The sequence below is a fragment of the Hyla sarda genome, chromosome 4 (assembly GCF_029499605.1).
Source record: "Hyla sarda isolate aHylSar1 chromosome 4, aHylSar1.hap1, whole genome shotgun sequence".
NCBI classification, from domain to species: Eukaryota; Metazoa; Chordata; class Amphibia; order Anura; family Hylidae; genus Hyla; species Hyla sarda.
In genome coordinates, this window is record NC_079192.1 from 179,829,561 (window position 1) to 179,851,393 (window position 21,833).

Consider the following 21,833-nt stretch of genomic DNA (forward strand, 5'->3'; position numbering starts at 1 on the left):
CTTGCGGACAGTGGGATTGCGGTGATCTCCCTCTGGAGATCCTCCGGCTTCTTTCTCCACCTACTTCCCTTGCCGCCGGTGTCCTTCGACATCACTCTGGCCCTGGCATCAGCACATGTAGAATGCGGCATACAGGTATATGGGCCACTAAAATGCATGAGGTACTTAAAGTTAACCCCCTTCCTGAACCAGGATTAAACCCTTTCCGACCTATGACAATAATGCACGTCATGGGTCGGGTGAGGGGAATATGGCACAGGCCCCCGAGTCGGGTCCGCGTCATAACAGGCAGATGCCTACTGCTATCAGCAGCTGACATCTGCTGGTAATGACGGACATCAGAGCTGGCCCTTGTGTAGTTTAAGAAAAAAAAAAAGTTTTAAATTTTTTTTTTTTTTAAATCCCCCGAATACAATAAAAATTTAAATCACCCCTCCCCCTTTCCCATTTAAAAAATAAAAATAAAACAATGTAACAAATTCTATTGCGCGATGCCCGGGGACATGCAGTTCCGGGCACCAAGCAGGCGAATTTTTCATACAATTAGGCCTGTATTGGGCAAGCAGGCAGGTCCGGACCTACTTCTCCCTTTATTTTTATAATGCCGGCGCTCAGGGTGTATGGAGCAGGCTCCTGACTTGAGACCCGTGGCCCCTGGCTAATTTCAGTAGCCGGGGGCCACAGCTTATAGCTATTAACCCTTTAAATCGCCACTGTCAAAGTTGACAGCGGCATCTAAAGTGGTCTTATAACTATCCCTGGTGGTCTAGTGGGATGGATCGAGACCCCCCCCCCCCCGCAGTGCAATCGCAGAGGGGGAGATCAACTGTGGAGGTAGCCAGAGGGCTTACCTCTTCATCCATGGCTGCCCCCTTGGATCTGCATTTGATTGAGTATGCCTTAAAGGGGTACTCCGGTGCTTAGACATCTTATCCCTTATCCAAAGGATAGGGGATAAGATGCCTGACCGCGGGAGTCCCGCAGCTGGGGACCCCCGTGATCTTGCACGCGGCACCCCGTTTGTAATCAGTCCCCAGAGCGTGTTCGCTCCGGGTCTGATTACAGGAGACCACAGGGCAGGCGGCATGTGACGTCACGCCTGCGCCCCCGTGTGATGCTATCATGCCCCCTCCCAAAGACTTGCATTGAGGGGCGGAGCGTGATGTCACACGGGGGCGCAGGCGTGACGTCACACGCCGCCCGCCCTGTGATCGCCCGTAATCAGACCCGGAGCGAACACGCTCCGGGGACTGATTACAAACGGGGTGCCGTGTGCAAGATCACGGGGGTCCCGCCGCTGGGGACCCCCGTGATCTTGCACACGGCACCCCGTTTGACAGAGGAAGGGGGCTCCCTCTGTCTCTCCTGCAGCACCCCGGAGCATCGCGGGGTGCTGCTGCATACCTGGGCAGCCGGGGGTCCTACAAAGACCCCAGGTCTGCCCTGGGTATTGCCTGAAAGGACATCCCAGAGGCACGTCCTAATATGCTGCCTGCTAGTGAAAACTGGCAGGCAGCATATAACTGCAATGCTTTGGAATACTAAGTATTCCAAAGCATTAAAAAGTGTAAACAAAAATAAATAAATAAATAAAATAAAAGTGTAAAAAAAAAAAAAAAATGTAATAAAAGTGTAAAAAAAATAAAATAAAAATTATATATATTAAAAATACATTTATTAAATGAATCTAATAAAAAAAAAAATGCATAATGTGTAGGATCGCATTGGCGGACATCCGCAGCATGTAATATGCTGCGGATGTCCACCATGTGATCCTACACATTATGCAGCAGTCACGGTAATGAGCTCCCTGCTGCGGCTGGGTAGCTTTGTGTGTCCACTCATAGTGGCGGATTTCCCGCCAGCAGTCATGAGCGGACACACTGAGCTACCCAGCCGCAGCAGTGATGGATATATTCGCCATGAGCGGGTGCTTATTCCCACAACATGGCGGATATATCCATCAGGAGCCTTAATTGTCACAGACGGACGCGTTATACTGCTAGCCAGCCAAGGACCAATCAGAGAGGTCCCTGGTCCAGCCAATAACTTGTAGGGGTGCGGTATATAAATGGGGTCACTTGTAGGGGTGCGGTATATAAATGGGGTCACTTGTGGGGGTGGGGGTACTGTTCTGCCCTGAAAGCCAAATGGCGCTCCTCTCCTTCTGAGTCCTACCACGCGGCCAATGAACCATATATGGCCAAAGCGGGGGTATTTCCGAACATGGGACAAGCAGCTAAATAAAATATAGGGTGCATTTCTTTCAATATCAGAAGTGATGTACAAAAAATATGCCCCCCAAATGATGCATTTGTGAAAAATTGCAAATTTCAAATTTTTAACCCTGACTTTGTAATAATTCCTGCCAAAAAACTATGGTGTTAAAATACTCACTGTACCCCCTAGCGAGTACCATGAGGGGTCTAGTTTTTAAAATGGGGTAATTTGGGGGGGGGGGGGTGTTCCTATGTTCTACTACCTTTTAATTTCTGCAAACCCTGCATAGCACACAAAAAAATATGTACTTTTCAAATTTTCAAAATTTCAAGATAAATTGTTAGGCTTCTAACTAATTTAAAATGTTAATTAAAAACAAAAAAAATGACGTCAAAATAAAGTAGACATCTGAAAGTATAAGTTTCATAAACTATTTGGTCAGTATGTATAAATATATGCAACCTATTAGTGTTAAAATAGCAAAAAATCGTAATTTTTTGTAAAAATGTCATGATTTTTAAAAAAAAAACATATAGGACAACTTGTGACAAAAAAACAATGTCAGAATTATCGTGATTGGCAAAACGTTACCAGAGTTATTCTCTAATAAGGACAGACATCCCCGTTTGAAAAAACAGGCCTGGTCTTTCAGGGGCGTACAGGTTTATTTGTATTGGTCCTTAAGGGGTTAATTAAAGTTAAAAAAAAATATACCAAATTACAGAATTGCGGTTTTTATGTTTATAACATCATATCCCAGAAAAAATGTAAAGTAAAAAGTGTTCAAAAAGTCTGATCAATTCCAAAATGGTACCGATGGTACAACAGATTACAGCCCCAAAAAATTAGCCCTCATACAGCCCAGTATACAGAAAAATAAAAATGTTATAGGGGTTAGTAATAAAAAAAAATAATAATAATAATAATAATAATAATTTTAATATTAGTAAAACTTGATGGAAACTAAATAAAAAATGTGGTATTGGTGTAATCATGTAAGTGTGAACACAAGGTGAATGGCGAAAAAAAGAAAATCCACAAATTAGCTTTTTTCTTTCAATTTCACCTCTAATAAATGTTTTTTCGTTTCAGAGCATAAGTTATGGAAAAATTGAAGGTCTCATTACAAAGTATAATTGGTCCTGCAAAAAACAAGCATCATATGAGTCTGTAGATGGAAAAAATAAGAGTTATGGCTATTATAGGGTGAGGAGGAAAAAACTAAAGTGCAGAAATTTACGTACTATTTTGGTTGAAATTATTTTGTTTACCAGGACAAGTGGATTTTCATGTAGATTGTGTTCCATTTTAGTCCCTTGGACAAGTAGTTTTATTTTTAAATTTCCACACCCCTGTATAGATAAAGGCAACTCACCCAGATAGTGTCTTATATGCACACCATTAATGATCATATACCACTTTATTTACAAAAATGGCAGTTTAGTTAATACCACACATTTCATGATGAATAAAGCTCTATTCGGAGTAGGGCAATTTCCCCCATATATGTCTTATAGGTCAGGGACCCCAACCTATCTACAAGAAAAGGGACACAATTGTCCTCGGAATGAACAGAGCATACCATGCATGGCTAAGACCTCTGTTCATTCTCTAACTTTCCCAACCTTTGCCCCACATTGAACTATGTAAGTTCCGGTAGTGCCATAGGGAATGAAGTTCTGGCCGCACACAAATGGTGTAATTCTTTTATTCCAGGGACAAATTTGCTCACTTTCTCCGGATTGGTGGGAGTCACAGTAGTCAGACCACCACTGATTAGCTTGTTATGCCTTATCATATGTCTTTCAGACAGGAATACTCTTTTAGGAGCTGCAGACACCATGTACTGTAATCAAAACCAGTATCATCTGTATTTTAATAAACAAGTTTGAGTAAGGAAGCTACTAGCGCTATAGTAAATAAGCTATTGAAGAATTTTCTAGGTATATTTGGGCAAAAGGTCCATTGGAAGCCAATTGCTGAGTGCCAATTTTATATGAAATTAATAACTAAAAGGAATCAGTATACTTTGCACTCACCGTGTGAAAGCTCTGTGATATTTTCTGTTGCTTCCTCGTCAGACTCTCTGCCTCCATATACCTTGAATCGGTCATCTTTTTTATGACGCTCATGTGGGAGTTTTAAGGCTCTTTCCCTCTCAGCAACTAGATCCAAATCTTGCTGTGCAAGGTGAGCTCTCAGCTGCCTAATTTCAAACTAGGAAAGAGAAGGTAATAGATATAGGTATATTGACAAAACTGTATTGTATGAATAACATGGAAATAAAGACAAATACAGTATGATTTTCTTTTTGTGGGGTTTTATTCTTTCACGTCACATGAGTGCCCTATACCTGTAACACATGATAAAGTACATTAAGACTGGTAAATGCATTCACTCCATGCATGTAACCAGTAAAATGCTACCACCTAGTGTTACAAATGCAAAACACAACAATTAAATCCACTGTTACAGATCCTGCACTAATATACATGGTCAATGCAAAACAAGCAGGATGCAGCAGTAAGTTAGTGGTGAAATCACTATAAACCCGAATGACTTACATCATGACATTGTATTCTCACCATAGCAAAAATACAACAATGACAGTGGTACATACATAAAGAATGTTAATGCCTCCCCCATCTCTGATAGATTGTAAGCCCTTGTTTGTATCTGCCTCTTTTCCTCTGTACCAGTCTGTTACTCATTTAGTTCATGTTTTTAAATTGTTCTGCCTCCTGTTATCTACTTAAACTCCTTTATCATACAGTATGTACACAGCCATAAAATAAGTGGAGTTTTAAAATAATAGTAATGATAAAAACTGTGCTATTCTATGTACTCTAAACTTTACATGGTGTTAAAGATTTTATGATAGCGAAATAAAGAAAATAAAAAACAAACAAGAAAGAGAGTGGGGGATGGGCACTATACCAGATCCAGCGTGAAGATGGAGCTATGGCAAGCTCAAAAAAGCAATAACAGCTACAAAGTCCGGGTGATCAAAAAGAACATGGAGTGCAGGACACTAGCAGGAATGAGCAATTACGCAATCACAAACAATGTAGAAAGAAAATATGTCTGCACTCACCAAAATGTTCAGATGCAATTCAGGCATTATTCATGGCACGATAAAATGAACAAAGCCCATAAACAAAAATCACCCGGGGTGCAGGGAGGGAATACGGCTACCAGCCGGCAGCCGGAGCAGGAGCGTATCAGCCGAACGACAGAGCGGTTTCGCGTCACAGACGCATCATCCGGTTCCTGATGATGAGTCTGTGACGCTAAACCGCGCTGTCGTTCTGCTGATACGCTCCTGCTCAGGCTGCCGGCTGGTAGCTGTATTCCCTCCCTGCACCCCGGGTGATTTTTGTTTATGGACTTTGTTCATTTTATCGTGCCATGAATAAAGCATGAATTGCATCTGAACATTTTGGTGAGTGCGGACATATTTTCTTTCTACATAGTTTGTGATTGCAGAAAATAAAAACAACTGACCGCCTGCTCTTGGCACATCTGTGTCAGTCTTTCCAACTGCTCCTCCTGAATTAGCTTGGTTTTCTCATATTGTTGCACCACGATCTCCATCTCTACTTTTACAGGTAGTACATAAGCTGCAAGAAAAGAAGTTACACAGTCTGAGTTACTCAAAATCTGAATTCTACTACTTTATGCCTCATATATAACACACAAAACATTACAGGGAACCTGTCACCAATATTTAGTTTATATAACCATAAGCAACATGTTTTGTACCTGAATACAATGTTTCCTACCATATTTGGATGCCAGCAATCTCTACTATAAGTAGATGTGGAGAAAAATTGCTTTTGTAATTGTATGACACTGTAATAAAAGTGGCCACAAGTAGTCATTGGTGCAAGCACCTCTGGCAAGTAGTCACCATGTTTGGCTTTAATCACACCTTTTAAAGGTGAATGACAGCTAAGGCATGGCTTAACGTCATCGTTCTTATCTAGAGGTCCCACACATGCCCAAAAGCATTTTTATGTGTCTACTCTGACATACCCTGGTGCAGCGCGGTGTCCGGTCACAGGTGCTATGTAAGAAAATTTGCGTTTAGGACAAAAGTGCGCAAACATAAAAAAAAATTCTTCTGGTAATGTGCGGAATTTGAAAAAAAAATAAGAATTTTTAGCATACAATGATAATAAATGTGTAGGTCATATTGTGCATAAAACAAAAACAGTAATTACTCACCGGTAATTGTTTTTCTTTGAGCCCACAACAGCTACCTTGTAGAGACCACCTCCCACTTTTCAGGACAGAAAACAGGATCTTGGATTTACATAAAGGATAGTCCTGCCCCTTAGTAGCCAGCTTCTTAGCTAGTACTTTAGGATCCTATAAATGCACTTTAAACAATATCTCATAGCATAATTTATTATACCAATCTGATCAACTAATATATAATACTTTTTTAATGCCACTGTATTCTATTAAAACAAATTGTTTTTGGGGTGGGATTAAAGGTGAGTGCTGTCCTAGAAAAACAATTACTGGTAATTACTGTTTTCCTTATTTCCCACGACAGCACCCATGAACATTAGAGTAGAATAAACATTTCTAGGAGGAGACTCAAGACTGTAAAACATATTCTTGCCACAGGAGAGCCCATCATCTGCCCCCAGATTTGGCAAAATCATGATGTGAATGTAGCCTAAGCTGTAAGTAATGCAATTGACCTCTTAACATCAAGGCATTGGAAGCTCTCATCCCCTTCATTCTTAGGATCAGCACAGGAGGGTCAGGTTATTACTATGAGAAACCAGTGAAATTCAGGACTAAATGCTAGATCTGGGGACAGTCTAACCATAGCATTAAGTATGGTCATGTAGCGTTGGCTGATGGAAAATGCTGTGATCTCCCCCGGCCAGCTTGGTCTTGGAAAGGTTCAAAAGGTGGATTTGTCAGAGCAGAAAAAATAGTTTTAGATCCCAGGGAGGAGTGGTACATCTAATGGCTGATTTCAGTGCAATTGTAGCTCTGACAAACCTCCTCATCCATGGATGGTCAACTATACAGAAATAAAAAAGTGCACTTAAAGCAGAAAGTTGTACTTTAATGGTGCTGGTACTAAGATTTTTTTTTAACTCTTCAGGAGGCTTAAGGATATTTACTGGTAACCCAACACACCTACAGAAAGCTCTCAATGTGTGCATGTATATTTGAGATGTAACCTTCTTTCCGGTAGCTAACAGTAGTGACCACCTATTCAGATAAAGCTCTACACCCTGTTCCAAATTAATATGCAAATTCTATTTAAGTGTCACAAAGATTAAGGCCCACATTTATCATTGTAGGTGTAAGTGAAGCATTTTTTACACCCTTTTTTGTGTGCTGGTAATGTGTAGGAGCACAAAATTTATAAAATTTTCACAGAGCATTTGATAAATTTTATGCAGGTAAACATTTTCTGAAATTTCTCTCTTCACATACACCAAAAAGCTATGCCAGGTCTTGGATGGTGTAGGTTTAGACACTTTTCAGTGGCTTTGCGCTTTTTTGCACCTTTTTACAAAAAGGCGCAGTTCATAAATCCCTTCTATATCATGTGTATTGCCAAAATCAGTGGATTGCAACTCAAAATCAGCAGAAATTTGTAAACAAAAAGGCGCAAATAAACCCTGCTTGTGCCTTTTGTAGACACAAAAAACAGTCTAAAGACAATGATAAATGTCGGCCTAAATATTTTGTTTTTCAGTTTAACTCATGGATGGCATTGTGTCTCAGGGCTCTTTTGATCACTACAAAACAATCTCGGACACCTGTGATAATTAGATTGCAAGGTGAGCCCAAATTTAAGGAGAAACTGCTAAAGGTGGGTGTTCCACATTATTAAGCAGAGCATCATTTTCAAGCAATATGGGGGGGGGGGGGGGGAAGGATCTCTCTGCTGCCGAAAAGAGTTAAATAGTTCAATGCCTTGGACGAGGTGTGAAAACATTAGATATTTCACGAAAACGTTAAGCGTGATCATCACACTATTGAGATTTTTGGCTGATTCAGAGCACAGACGGGTTTGTGCAGATAAAGGCACATTGAAGAAGATTTCTGCCAGATCCATGCATCGGATCCAGAAATCAGCTGCAAAAATACCATTACATAGCAGCAAACAGATATTTGAAGCTGCTGGTGCCTCTGGAGTCCCACGGACATCAAGGTGTAGAGTCCTCCAGAGTCTTTCAACTGTGCATAAACCTTCTATTCGGCCACCACTAACCAATGCTCACAAGCAGAAACGGCTGCATTGTGCAGAAAAATACATGAAGACTGATTTTCAAACAGTCCTGTTCACTGATGAATGGCGTGCAACCCTTGGATGGTCCAGATGGATGGAGTAGTGGATGGTTGCTGGACGGCCACCCTGTTCCAACAAATGCAAAGTCCAAGGAAGGTCGGCACTGCAGACAGGTGGTTGGTGCCCGAGGACCAAGTATAAAGATAATCCAAACAAAGAAAGGGTCCCGGCACTCAAATTCTTGTGAAATTTCAAAAGATTTATTAATGCAACATGCATAGCATACAGGGCAGGTACGCGTTACGGCTCAATAGCCTTTATCAACTGTGTGCAAGTAACTATTAGAACACATCTTATATGATTGCATCCAGTTCACAGATACCACGTCATCACTAATTACTACTATCATTCAAAACACATGATACAAAATAAAATTATACACAACAAATGTAACAAAAAAAATAACATAATACTTGAATACTTTCATAGCGGAGATTCTTTTAGAATGCAGACTCACTTTCCGCTCCGTAAAAAAATCATCAGATAAATCATCAGATAAATATATTAACCCATGGAGTACTAATATATCTCTATCAGTGTAGTAGCTGTGAAAGCTCTTAATCGCGGTTCATGCTGCGCGGTTCCAGAGTACCTAAACTATGTATCCAGAAAGCTTCCTTCTGGATGAGCAATTTTTTTATATATCGCCACCCCTCCGGGGTTGCACAACCTTGTCAATGACTTGATATTGCAATTGTGATATGGAATGGTTTTTATTTTTGAAATGAGCAGGAATGGGAAGAAGAAGGTTTTGACATCTGATACTAGATTTATGACGATCAATCCGGTCTCCCACACCCTGGGTGGTCTTCCCAACTATTGGAGACCGCAGGGACATTTTATTGTGTATATTACATTACGGGATTGACATGTGAAAAACTTGGTAATGGGGAATTTCTTTCCAGTATGTGGATGTAAGACTTTATTTTTCTTTGATCACATTACTGCATTGGGCACAGTTCAAACATGGAAATGTACCTGTGCTTTTTGTTCCTAAAAAGGTTTGTCGGCTCTTTTGTTTTCCACCTATGTCTGCTCTTATTAAAGTATCCTTAATGTTTTTGGGTTGTTTATTGCAGATCAAAGGTGGAGTTTTAAATTCTTCTATTTGGGAATAAGATTTTTCAAGTATATTCCAATGATTTCTGATGATGTTGTCAATTTTGAATGTGAGGGGATATGTACGAATGAATAGAATGGTTTTAGTTTCTTTGTTACGGGTTACAGTGGTCCCTCAACATACGATGGTAATCCGTTCCAAATGAACCATCGTTTGTTGAAACCATCGTATGTTGAGGGATCTGTGCAATGTAAAGAATAGGAAGTTGTACTCACCTGTCCCCGCCGCTCCGGTCCGTCACCGCTGCCCTGGATGTTGCGCTCCATCGCTGTAACCGCGTTCCTGTGATGTCCCCGCCGATCCGAAACGTCTCTGCTGCCCGGGATCGTCGCTCTCACGTCGCCGTCATCACGTCACTACGCACGCTGCTCCTATTGCATGACGGGACGGCGTGCGCGGCGACGTGATGACGACGATGGAGAGCGATGGAGAGCGCCGGCTCCGGAGCCCCGATGACAGGTAGGAGACCGTCACCGGAGCACACGGGGCACCGTAAACGGTTATACGGCGGCAGCTGAAGCAGTCAGCGCTGCCGGATAGCCGTTTATGCGATGGCCCCAACATACAAAAGCATTGTATGTTGATGCTGCCTTCAACATGCGATGGCCTCTGAGAGGCCATCGCATGTTGAAATTATCGTATGTCGGGGCCATCGTAGGGGGGGGTTCACTGTACTTTGTTTTGGGGGTGAGAAGAAGCAGTGGGATGGAACACTTTTTAAGGATAGCCCCTTTTGCTAAATTTATCCTCCAATTCTTTAAGTCTCACATCACGTAATTCAGGGTCCATCACTATTCTCTCTATTCTCTTTTTTTGGGACATAGGAATTGATTTTTTTTTTATGGAGGGAGGGTGTGCACTCGTGTAGTAGAGTAGACTATTTTTATCAGTCGGTTTTCGATATAGATCCGTGCAAAGGCCCCCTCTCCCGTCCTTCTGAACTAATGTATCTAAGAAGCTCACTTCCCGCTGATCAGCCATCAAGTTAAATTTCAATTTCGGTCTTATACTGTTAATGAATCAAAAAAATTCATCCAATGTCATGCCTGGCCCCTCCCAAATGCATACAATGTCATCAATAAATCATCGCCAGATGCTGGCATGTTTTTTGATAAGATCATGCGAATACACATATTGATGTTTGAAATGTGACATGTATGCATTTGCATACGAAGGGGCCACGTTCGCTCCCATCGCCGTGAATGATAGTAGTAATTAGTGAGGACGTGGTATCTGTGAACCGGATGCAATCATATAAGATGTGTTCTAACAGTTACCTGCACACGGTTGATAAAGGCTATTGAGCCGTAACGCGTACCTGCCCTGTATGCTATGCATGTTGCATAAATAAATCTTTTGAGATTTCACAAGAATTTGAGTGCCGGGACCCTTTATTTGTTTGGATTACCCTGTTCCAACAAGGCTGCAACGTCAGCAAGATGGTGGTGGAGTCATGTTTTGGGCCGGATTCATGGGAAGAGAGCTGGCCAGCTCCCTTTAGGGTCCCCAAAGGTGTAAATATGACCTCTGCAAAGTATGTGGAGTTTCTGACTGACCACTTTCTTCCCTGGTACAGAAGGAAGAACTATGCTTTCAGTAATAAAATCATCTTCATGCATAACAATGCACCATCTCATGCTGCAAAGAATACCTCTGCATCAATGGCTGCTATGGGGTTAAAAGGAGAGAAAGTCATGGTGTGGCCTCCATCATCCCCTGACCTCAACCCTAATGAGAACCTTTGGAGCATCCTCAAGCAAAAGAGCTATGAGGGTGGGAGGCAGTTTACATCCAAACAGCAGCTCTGGGAGGCTATTCCAAAAACTCAAAAGTTCAATGAATTCAAGACTTGTGAAGCTGCTATCAAATAAGGGTTCCTATAAATGTAATGTGACCTGTCAAAATGTTGTTAAAAGTTTGACTGAAATAGCTTTTGATTTCAGTTAATATGCTGCAAACACAACTGACAATTTTCTGTTCTTTACAACCTATGAAGTGTTTTGAAACTGTGCGTAATAATTTGGAACAGTGCATTTTCTATTTTTAAAAAATACTGTTATTAGAAGGTTTGTTCAAAAAATTTGAATTGTACTCTGAATAGTTGATAACATGAGAATTATGTTGACTTATTTACATCAATTATTTAGGTAAATTAAAAAAATATAATTTGCATAATAATTTGGAACAGGGTGTATTTAGCAAGAGTCTCCTCTCAATCATGCTGTCGGATGTAAATTGCTCACTGCTGGATGAAAGACCGACCTCCGATGTAAGAGGGTTGGTATCTCTGAAAGCACCCATGGCATGCCAAATTGAGAAATTGCAGAGCCAGGTAAACCATACTCTTCTCAGCCAAAAGGGGCCAACATGATTTTCTAAACACTCTCTAAATCATTCTGATGGAGGGAAAAGCCATGGCTAGGAGAATGCATGTTATGATTCGGCAGGCTGGATGTGGATCCTCTGTGTCAGCGAGGGATTGGCGTGGACCGTGTCGGTGGACCGGTTCTAGGGTTGCTACTGGTTTTCACCAGAGCCCGCCGCAAAGCGGGATGGTCTTGCTGCGGCGGTAGCAACCAGGTCGTATCCACCGGCAACGGCTCACCCTCGCTGACTGCTGAGAAGGCGTGGGACAGAAGGACTAGGCAGAGGCAAGGTCAGACGTAGCAGAAGGTCGGGGCAGGCGGCAAGGTTCATAGTCAATGAGGATAGCAGGAGATCTGGAACACAGGCTTTGGACAACACTAAACGCTTTCACTGGCACAAGGCAACAAGATCCGGCAAGGAAGGGAAGGGGAAGTGAGGTTATATAGACAGGGAGCAGGTGGAAGCTAATTAGACTGATTGGGCCAGGCACCAATCACTGGTGCACTGGCCCTTTAAATCTTAGAGAGCTGGCGCGCCAGAACATGACAGCCGGGGACCGGAACGGGTAAGTGACTTGGAATGCGATTCGCGAGCGGGCGCGTCCCGCTATGCGAATCGCATCCCCGCCGGCAATGTCAGTGCAGCGCTCCCGGTCAGCGGGTCTGACCGGGGCGCTGCAGAGAGAGAGAGACGCCGCGAGCGCTCCAGGGAGGAGCAGGGACCCGGAGCGCGCGGCGTAACAATGCATCTACTGCTTGGAGAGCTTCTTTTGGGTTCAGCTAATACTTTTTTGTATTTTCCCGTTTTCTCTTGTGACAAATAAATCAACTGCTGGAGCATCTCATAATCTTGTAATCTGAGAAAACATGGCCTGGTTTACTTTCCATTTCTCCTGATTCAACCTTGTTAACTTCATTGAAAAGAAAACGTTTTTACAATTGAAACAACACACATAAAAAATAACAGTATACAGAAATTTTAGGTATAAAATTTTAATATTAATGTACCACCAAAAGTAGAAGAAATAAAAAATATAAAGAAAAGAAAAATAAAGTAAACCTTCAAACAACCATCGGCTGACAAAGATCTTACTCGCCCTTCAATCAGTCTGAAAATGTGATGTACTATCCTAGTTTGGGGGTTCCAATCGTGTTCCCCCTGATGGTTTATGTATGCAATTGCAGTTGATTTATCTAAGTAAAATCACATCCTTCCCTTTTATGTTTGGAAGTAACTGGCACAAGGTATAGAATTTTCCCTTTAGTTTCCTCACATTCTTGGAATCCAAACACTCTTCCTGGCTCCAATTTCCCCTAAAAGAAAAGGGATTTCCCATAGGCCTCCCAACCTGAGTGACTTTTGTCTGTTGTAAGTAAGAATTCATAAGAAAGGGAACCCCCTTTTGAGGTAATGCAAGGGTGGATATTGAGGACCTTATCACCTCATGGATAATCTCCAGAATATTTCTCACGAATGATGGTGTAACATTCTCAACCAACTTGCTCAGACAGGAATCACTATGAGCCTTGGGAAGAGCCCCACTTAGCTTCCCTCTACATAAACCAAAATACAAAAAGGAGTTGTCCCTGGAGATTACAAGGCAAAACAGTCAACATCAACCTTTAAGGGGTTGCCCCCTCGCGGGAAAAACCCTTAACTAGAACCTCCCTTAAAAACAAACTTTATTAGTTTATCTCTGAAAATATACCCCACAAATAGGTTTAAAATTCCAGCGGAAATAGGGTGATAGATGTATAGTGTGTGTTATACATTCACTTATTAGGGACATACACTTGGATCCAGGTATTTGCTTGTTATTATGTGCTTGATATCCAGCACACCTTAGCTATTGGTGCCAAATGTATTCCCTTTCATTTAGAAACCCCCATGTGTCCGCTGTATTAAAAACCAAGCTAATAGCCTCCCCGACATTTCGCTGAACGAATCAGCTTTGTCAAGGGTAGTGAGGCTAATGCATCCGCAGACGCCGTCTGCTGCTTAAATAAACTTTGAATGATGTAATTTCCGTTTCTTCTCCACTAATCGGCTTGTGCGGCATCACTATTCGTGTCTCTTGCGCGAGTTTGAAGACCTATAGGGAAAGGGGCGGGCGAGCGTGCTCACATCACCTTATGCGAAATCGCGGTCCTGTGATGTAAACATACGTCCGTAGAAATCGCAAGATTTCGGCCCCATCTGCAATGCGTATGATTCTGGACTTCATGACTACTGAAGAAAGGGTCAGAGTATAGAACCCTGAAACGAGGCTAGTCTGTGATTTCATCACTGAAAAAACCACTGCATCTGAACTGCACAATTAACATGGCGGTATTTGCATATCCTGTACCTTAAGGATTGAAAGCTTCCTTGATCTGATCCAGCATTGCATCCTAATCCAGCCCGGTCCATTAAGCCAGAGAGACTTGGTGGAGAGAGTCCGGGAAATCCTGACATCACACACCAGTACCACGAGGCTACCAGCTACAGTGAACAGCTTCCCCCGGCCAAAGGCTCCCTCCTGGTCACCAGCACAATCCTGACCTGTTTTCTTCAGCATGTATCTCTCTACAGCCACATCAATCAGAGCCATCAGCGCCTGAAAGCGCTCACATAAACCAGCGAAACTTGAGCTGTGATCTCTGCTAAGGACGGGTAACATTGTATATCACTAAAACTGTCAATTGCTGATACTTTGTGTCTATATACTTTCATTTTCAAAGGAAGCCTACTGCAACTGTATTTAATTTTATCTACTACTATGAACTGCCAAGGATTTTTGTTTTAACTCTTTAAGGACCGAGGGTTTTTCCGTTTTTGCATTTTCGTTTTTTCCTCCTTGCTTTTAAAAAATCATAACTCTTTCAATTTTGCACCTAAAAATCCACGATGGCTTATTTTTTTGCGCCATCAATTCTACTTTGTAATGACATCAGTCATTTTGCCCAAAAATCTACGGCGAAATGGAAAAAAAAAATCATTGTGAGACAAAATGGAAAAAAACAAAACGCTGTTTTGTAACTTTTGGGGGCTTCCGTTTCTACGTAGTAAATTTTTCGGTAAAAATGACACCGTATCTTTATTCTGTAGGTCCATACGATTAAAATGCTATCCTACTTATATAGGTTTGATTTTGTCGTACTTCTGAGAAAAAATCATAACTGCATGCAGGAAAATTAATAAGTTTAAAATTGTCATCTTCTGACCCCTATAACTTTTTTATTTTTCCGCGTATGGGGTGGTATGAGGGCTCATTTTTTGCGCTGTGATTTGAAGTTTTTAGCGGTACCCTTGCATTGATAGGACTTATTGATCGCTTTTTATTCATTTTTTCATGATATAAAAAGTGACCAAAAATGCACTATTTTGGACTTTAGAATTTTTTTGCGCGTACGCCATTGACCGTGCGGTTTAATTAACAATATATTTTTATAATTCGGACATTTCCGCACGCAGCGATACCATATATGTTTATTTTTATTTACACTGTTTTTTTTTATGGGAAAAGGGGGGTGATTCAAACTTTTAATAGGGAAGGGGTTAAATGATCTTTATTCACTTTTTTTTTCCACTTTTTTTTTGCAGTGTTATAGCTCCCATAGGGACCTATAACACTGCACACACTGATCTTTTACATTGATCAGTGGTTTCTCATAGGAAATCGATGATTCTGCCGCTTGACTGCCGCAGTGATCGATGATTCTGCCGCTTGACTGCTCATGCCTGGATCTCAGGCACTGAGCAGTCATTCGGCGATCGGACAGAGAGGAGACAGGTAGGGATCCTCCAGCTGTCCTGTAAGCTGTTCGGGATGCCGCGATTTCGCTGCGGCTATCCCGAACAGCTCCCTGAGCTAACCGGCATGCTTTCACTTTAGACGCGGCGTTCAACTTTGAACGCCGCGTCTAAAGGGTTAATAGCGCGCGGCACCGCGATCAATGCCGCTCGCTATTAGCCATGGTGGCCCCACGTTATAGATCGGGAGTGGACTCATGAAGTACCGGTACATCATGGGTCCTTAAAGGGGTACTCCGGTGCTTACACATCTTATCCCCTATCCAAAGGATAGGGGATAAGATGCCTGATCGCAGGAGTCCCAGGGGCTGATTACAAACGGGGTGCGCCGTGCATGATCACGGGCGTCCCCAGCTGCGGGACTCCCGCGATCAGGCATCTTATGCCCTATCCTTTGGATAGGGGATAAGATGTGTAAGCACTGGAGTACCCCTTTAAGGAGTTAAGCAGGATTGCACAAAAGGACTTAACCCATTCAATACAGTTTATGCATCAGTGATGAATTCTATCAATTCTATTAATTCTTAATATTCTTAAATATCTTATTGTGAGATATATATTGTTTATCCCCGCCACAAGGGCCCTCTGTGGAGGAAACTACAATCATATATATATTATATATATATATATATATATATATATATATATATATATATATATCAGAATTTTATAATAAAACATATTATAGTTAATCATAATTGAAGCACGATCTTTTATTATTATATTGGAATATAGTATTTATTCTCCTGGAGGTCTGGACAAAAAAAAAAAAAAAAAAACTTTCTTCACATTTTTTGTATATTGCAGCTTGGGTATAGCTGCTTGTCCATCTGACCTCGGGGAATAGCTAATTGTGCGCTTGATTCTTGACTTAGTCTGAATTTCCACCTTTCGGTTCCATTGCACATGACAGCCCACTTCAACTCTTATGCAGTCAAGTTTCTTATATGGCATTCACCAGACTGAAACATGGTATTCTGTAACTGTACTTTACCTGTATGTCTCTTATGGGATTTGACCTCTGTATTTGTATTAAGTCAGCAGTTGTTATGGCATGTCTGGATTCTGCTGATATCTGATAACTGATGCCATATATTACCTTGTGTTTGGATCTGTTAGGTTTCCTTAAGATTCACTAAAAGAATTCTTCCACTATTCCAACATGTTTGATCTTATTTAGATTTATTATTCTGTCCTTTTTATGATTTTATCTCATATTGTCACTTTGCAATTTGCTTATATACTACCATATGATATTACTATATTTTTTTGAGAGTGTCATGTTGGAATATAATTGTCTCTAGTATGGCTATCATGAGTATACTGTATCTAGATCTATTTCAATATTAGATCTGTTCTAATACTGACATTGGGTCATATTTATTTCCCAAAATACTGAGAAGTACTTCTGTGATTGTTTACTTTATCTTGTCTTTTAATTGTATCTCCATAGTTACCGTCTCAGCTGCTGTTCATTCGCATACATATCGAAGGCTACTCCGATCCTCCTTCCACGCAAAACATCCAAGTGTCCTCTGCATGTATCAGAGGTACAATACCACCACCCTTTCACCTTTCCATCTAGGTCCTCCATGGTAAGTATTCTTCCATGGTTATCATTTATTACTCCAACCTTAAATCAATTGTTCCATTCTGATGGAATTCAGTGGCATTGATGTGGATATTTGTTTCTTCATTTCGTATATCTAATTGTGACTTGCAGACGTGTATTAGCTTTTTCCTATGGCAGATTATAAATTTTGTCTCTTTATAACTCAAATATAGAGCAGATACTGGTAGATATCCTTACTATTCTAAGAAAGCTGTGAATGTAAATTCCTCATTAAGGCCATTAGGGCTCTTACTGTTCAAATGATAAATCCATCTTGTTTCTTCCTTTAGTAGTAATCTATCAATATCCCCTTTTCTGGGGCCTGTCTTAATTTGGCCCCAAAATTTCAGTATGTCGGCTTATTTCTCATGTCTCAAGCGGACATGTCTCGCAAGTGGTGTATCCACCCCTGTTCTGATTGTGCTAATATGTTTACCAACCCTTCTCAGTTCCTGTGTAGGTTTTCCTACAAATAATTTGGGACAGGTGCAGGTTGCTATATAGATGACATTTTGGCTGCTTAAATTCATGAATTGCCTTATCATGTATTCCTACTATCAACTGGATTCTGACATTTCTTTATTTTTGCCATATTCTTGCACATAACACAATGTCCACATGGGAAAGAGCTCATGGGTGGGTTGGGGATCCATGTAGTTAGTTCTTCATCTTTTTCTGGAAATGGCATGTACTAGCATGTCTTCTATATTGGCTCCTCTTCTGTATGTGATGTTCGGTCTATGTCCAATCAGCTCCTGAAGGTCCGGATCCAATCTCAATACATGCCAACGTTGATTTAGAATTCGTGTTATATGGGATGCATATGCATCAAATGTCCTGATGCATCCGATTATCTTCTGTTGCGCGTTAGTCTCTCTTTTTTGACCGAGAAGTTCCATTCTGTTGAGGGTTTTGACCTTGTTGTAAGCCTTTCTAATATGCTTTTTCAGATAACCAGTGTTGCATAAGGTCTTTGCTCTCTATCTGAAAGCTCTCTTCTTCAGAGCAATTTCTCTTTGCTCTCAGGTACTGGCCATATGGTATACTGCGTCTTAATGACCCAGGATGCCAACTCTGCCAATGGAGGAAACTATTGGTTGCAGTAGGTTTTCTATATATGTTGGTTTGGATCTTACATTCATCATCAACATATATGGTGATATCCAAAAATTTTATACTCTTGCCTCCTTCTTCTAGGGTAAATCTCATCCCTATATCATAATTATTTAGTTTATTAACAAATTCCCGAAAAAGTCTGCTGTACCCATCCCAAAAAAATCTGTATATCGTCAATATACCTCCCCCCCCCCCCCCCCCAAAAAAAAATGTGCTGTGTGTAGTGCTGTGATTCTTCTCCAAAAACAAAAGTGCTCTCCCACCACAAATTAGCAAACGAAGGTGCACAAGTGGTCCCCCTTTATCTGTTGGTAATGGGCACCCCCAAAAAGGAAAAAATTGTGTTTCAAAACAAATTCTAGTAGTGTAGTGACAAACTTATGTCTCTCAAAGTGAATGCTACGTGTGGCCAAAAAAGTGCTCACCATGGTGATACCTAGTTGGTGCTCAATATTGCTATACAAACTTTCTACGTCAAGGCTCATTAATTTGGTGTGTGGTGTCACTGATAATTCACAAATTTTGTTAACGGTGTCCTTAGTGTCCTTTAAATAAGAGGGGAGGCCAGAGACAAATTGGGCTAGAATTTTATCTATATAGACACTAGCTTCTTGTGTTAAATTGTTGTTCCCTGATGCTATGGGACGTACTTTTAACAGGTTTGTACCCTTGTGGGTTTTCCTTGTAACCCCTTCCCCTGTCATTTCCTTGTAACCCCTTCAGTGCAGTACGTTCTTCCAGAGAAATGTTGGAGTGTATAAGACTGCTTTGTGGTTTGATTTTCTTTATATCCTGTGTCACCAAGTTAACAAAGGTCTCAATGTTTGAAAACTGAGACAGTGAAGGGCTCATAGTTGATCTGGGTTTAAGGTTGGTGAAGGGTGCACGTATTGTTACTTCTGCCCCCTCATTTTCACTCAGTAGTTCATAAAGTGTTTCTATTGCTTCAGATTCCCTGCGTCTTGAGTCATTAGTTACATGTTCATTTTGTGTATGCCATTTATGTAGGGCTAGTTTCCTGGCAAAGAGATTTATGTCCTTCACCCACCCAAATTCATCGAATCTGGGGGTTGGGGTGTAGGACAAGCCACTCAACAGAAGACTTTCTTCCAGTTCTATAAATTTATAAGAGGACAAAATTGATAATCTGCATATTATGATTATTTGTTGTTTTTGATCCTGTAGCTGGCTTATATATGGCTTATATATGATGTATAGTCTTCAAACAGATCCTGTGTAAAAGTTTATATCATCCGTGGTTGTAAGGGAGATAATGTCACTATTGGGGGTGATGGTGGGATCAGTGGTTGGGAGCTCTTTGAGCCTGTCATGGGTCTCCCTCCCGTTCCCAGGGGTGGGCCTAAAAAGAAGAAGTAGAGGGAGTATGAATACATAATGTTTGCATGGGTACAGCTGAGCGTACCATGTTTATTTGGTTCCCCGTATATGGCTCTTGTGCTGCAGAGGAACCTATTAGTTTCAGATTGCTCATACTTTGGGTTGGCATCATTTGAATTTGCATGTATGCGGATACCTTCATGCCAGATATAAAGGGTGCACCAGCACATATCCACATCCATTGTTTGCATTCCATGTTGTTTGGTTATTAGGGTTAGATCATGATTGGGTGGTATGATGGTATGGTGCCTTTTTACTGCCAGGGACGTTTGCCTTTCCTTTCTTGAACTTTCTTTTAGTTGCCTCTATTACTGGAATCTGATAGATATTCTTCAGTTCCTGAGGTTTCTTTTTCCGATGTATCCCTATTATAGGCGACAAATGGTGTAAATCTCCTATAGTTTTTGTCTTTGTAGGTGTACATTTTCCCTGTAGCGAAATCTGTATAATCCCTAATGTATTTCTTGTGTTTTCTTTCTTTGATTTAGTTTTTATATGTTTCCAGATTTTTTTGTAATTTTATTTCTAGACTTGAAAATTCCTGATTGTTGGCAAAAGCCTGTATATGTTGGACCTCTTGTTCTAACTGTTGATCTGTTTTCTGTAAATGGTTCTTTTCGTATTCCAGGAGGTATTTAATAAGGCGCAATGAGTTCTCAGTTTGAAGAGATTCCCACCCTTTCTTAAATGTTTCATCCTCCCTATGTGAATTCGGTATGAGGGGGGATCTAAGTCCTCTATACAACAGAAAGAAAGAACACACAAGAAATACATTAGGGATTATACAGATTTTGCTACAGGGAGAGATTACACCTACAAAGACAAAAACTATAGGAGATGTACACCATTTAATGCCTATAATAGGGATACATCGAAACAGAAACCTCAGGAACTGAAGAATAGAGAAACAGGAACTAAAAGAAAGTTCAAGAAAGGAAAGGCAAACGTCCCTGGCAGTAAAAAGGCACCATACCTTCGTTCCACCCAATCATGATCTAACCCTAATAACCAAACAACATGGGATGCAAACAATGGGTGTGGATATGGTGCATCCTATATACCTGGCATGAATGTATCCGTATATAAATCAAATGATACCAACCCAAAATATGAGAAATCTGAGACCAATAGGTTCCTCTGCAGCACAAGAGCCATATAAGGGGAACCAAATAAACATGGTACGCTCAGCTGTACCCGTGCAAACACCAGGTACTCATATTCCCTCTATTTCTTTTTTAGGCTAACTCCCGGGAACGGGAGGGGGACCCATGACAGGCGAAATGAGCTCCCAACCTCTGATCCCACCATCTCCCCCAATAGGGACATTACCTCCCTTACAACCACGGATTATATAAACTTTACACAGGATCTGTTTGAAGACTATACATCATATATAAGCCATGTAGCTACAGAATCAAAAACAACAAATAATCATAATATGCAGATTATCAATTTATCCTCTTATAAACTTATAGAACCGGAAGAAAGTCTTCTGTTGAGTGGCTTGTCCATCCCCCCAACCCCCAGATTCGATGAATTTGGGTGGATGAAGGACATAAATCTCTTTGCCAGGAAACTAGCCCTACATAAATGGCATACACAAAATGAACATGTAACTAATGACTCAAGACGCAGGGAATCTAAAGCAGTAGAAACACTTTATGAACTACTGAGTGAAAACGAAGGGGCAGAAGTAACAATACGTGCACCCTTCACCAACCTTAAACCCAGATCAACTATGAGCCCGTCACTGTCTCAGTTTTCGAACATTGAGACCTTTATTAACTTGGTGACACAGAATATAAAGAAAATCAAACCACAAAGCAGTCTTATACACTCCAACATTTCTCTGGAAGAACGTACTGCACTGAAGGGGTTAC

The 21,833-nt window shown here is 41.1% G+C and overlaps 1 protein-coding gene across 6 annotated transcripts in view; it reads right to left on the reverse strand.

Annotated features, from left to right (window-relative positions):
• Window positions 1-21,833, reverse strand: part of TMEM266 (transmembrane protein 266) — a 69,988-nt gene that overhangs the window by 22,102 nt on the left and 26,053 nt on the right. For all 6 annotated transcript variants that reach the window (XM_056572947.1, XM_056572948.1, XM_056572949.1 and 3 more), the window contains 2 exons: window positions 5,725-5,840; window positions 4,260-4,437 (listed from right to left, as the gene is read on the reverse strand). In XM_056572947.1, coding sequence (XP_056428922.1) covers window positions 4,260-4,437; window positions 5,725-5,840 — 294 coding nt within the window. The remainder of the gene's footprint in view (window positions 1-4,259; window positions 4,438-5,724; window positions 5,841-21,833) is intronic.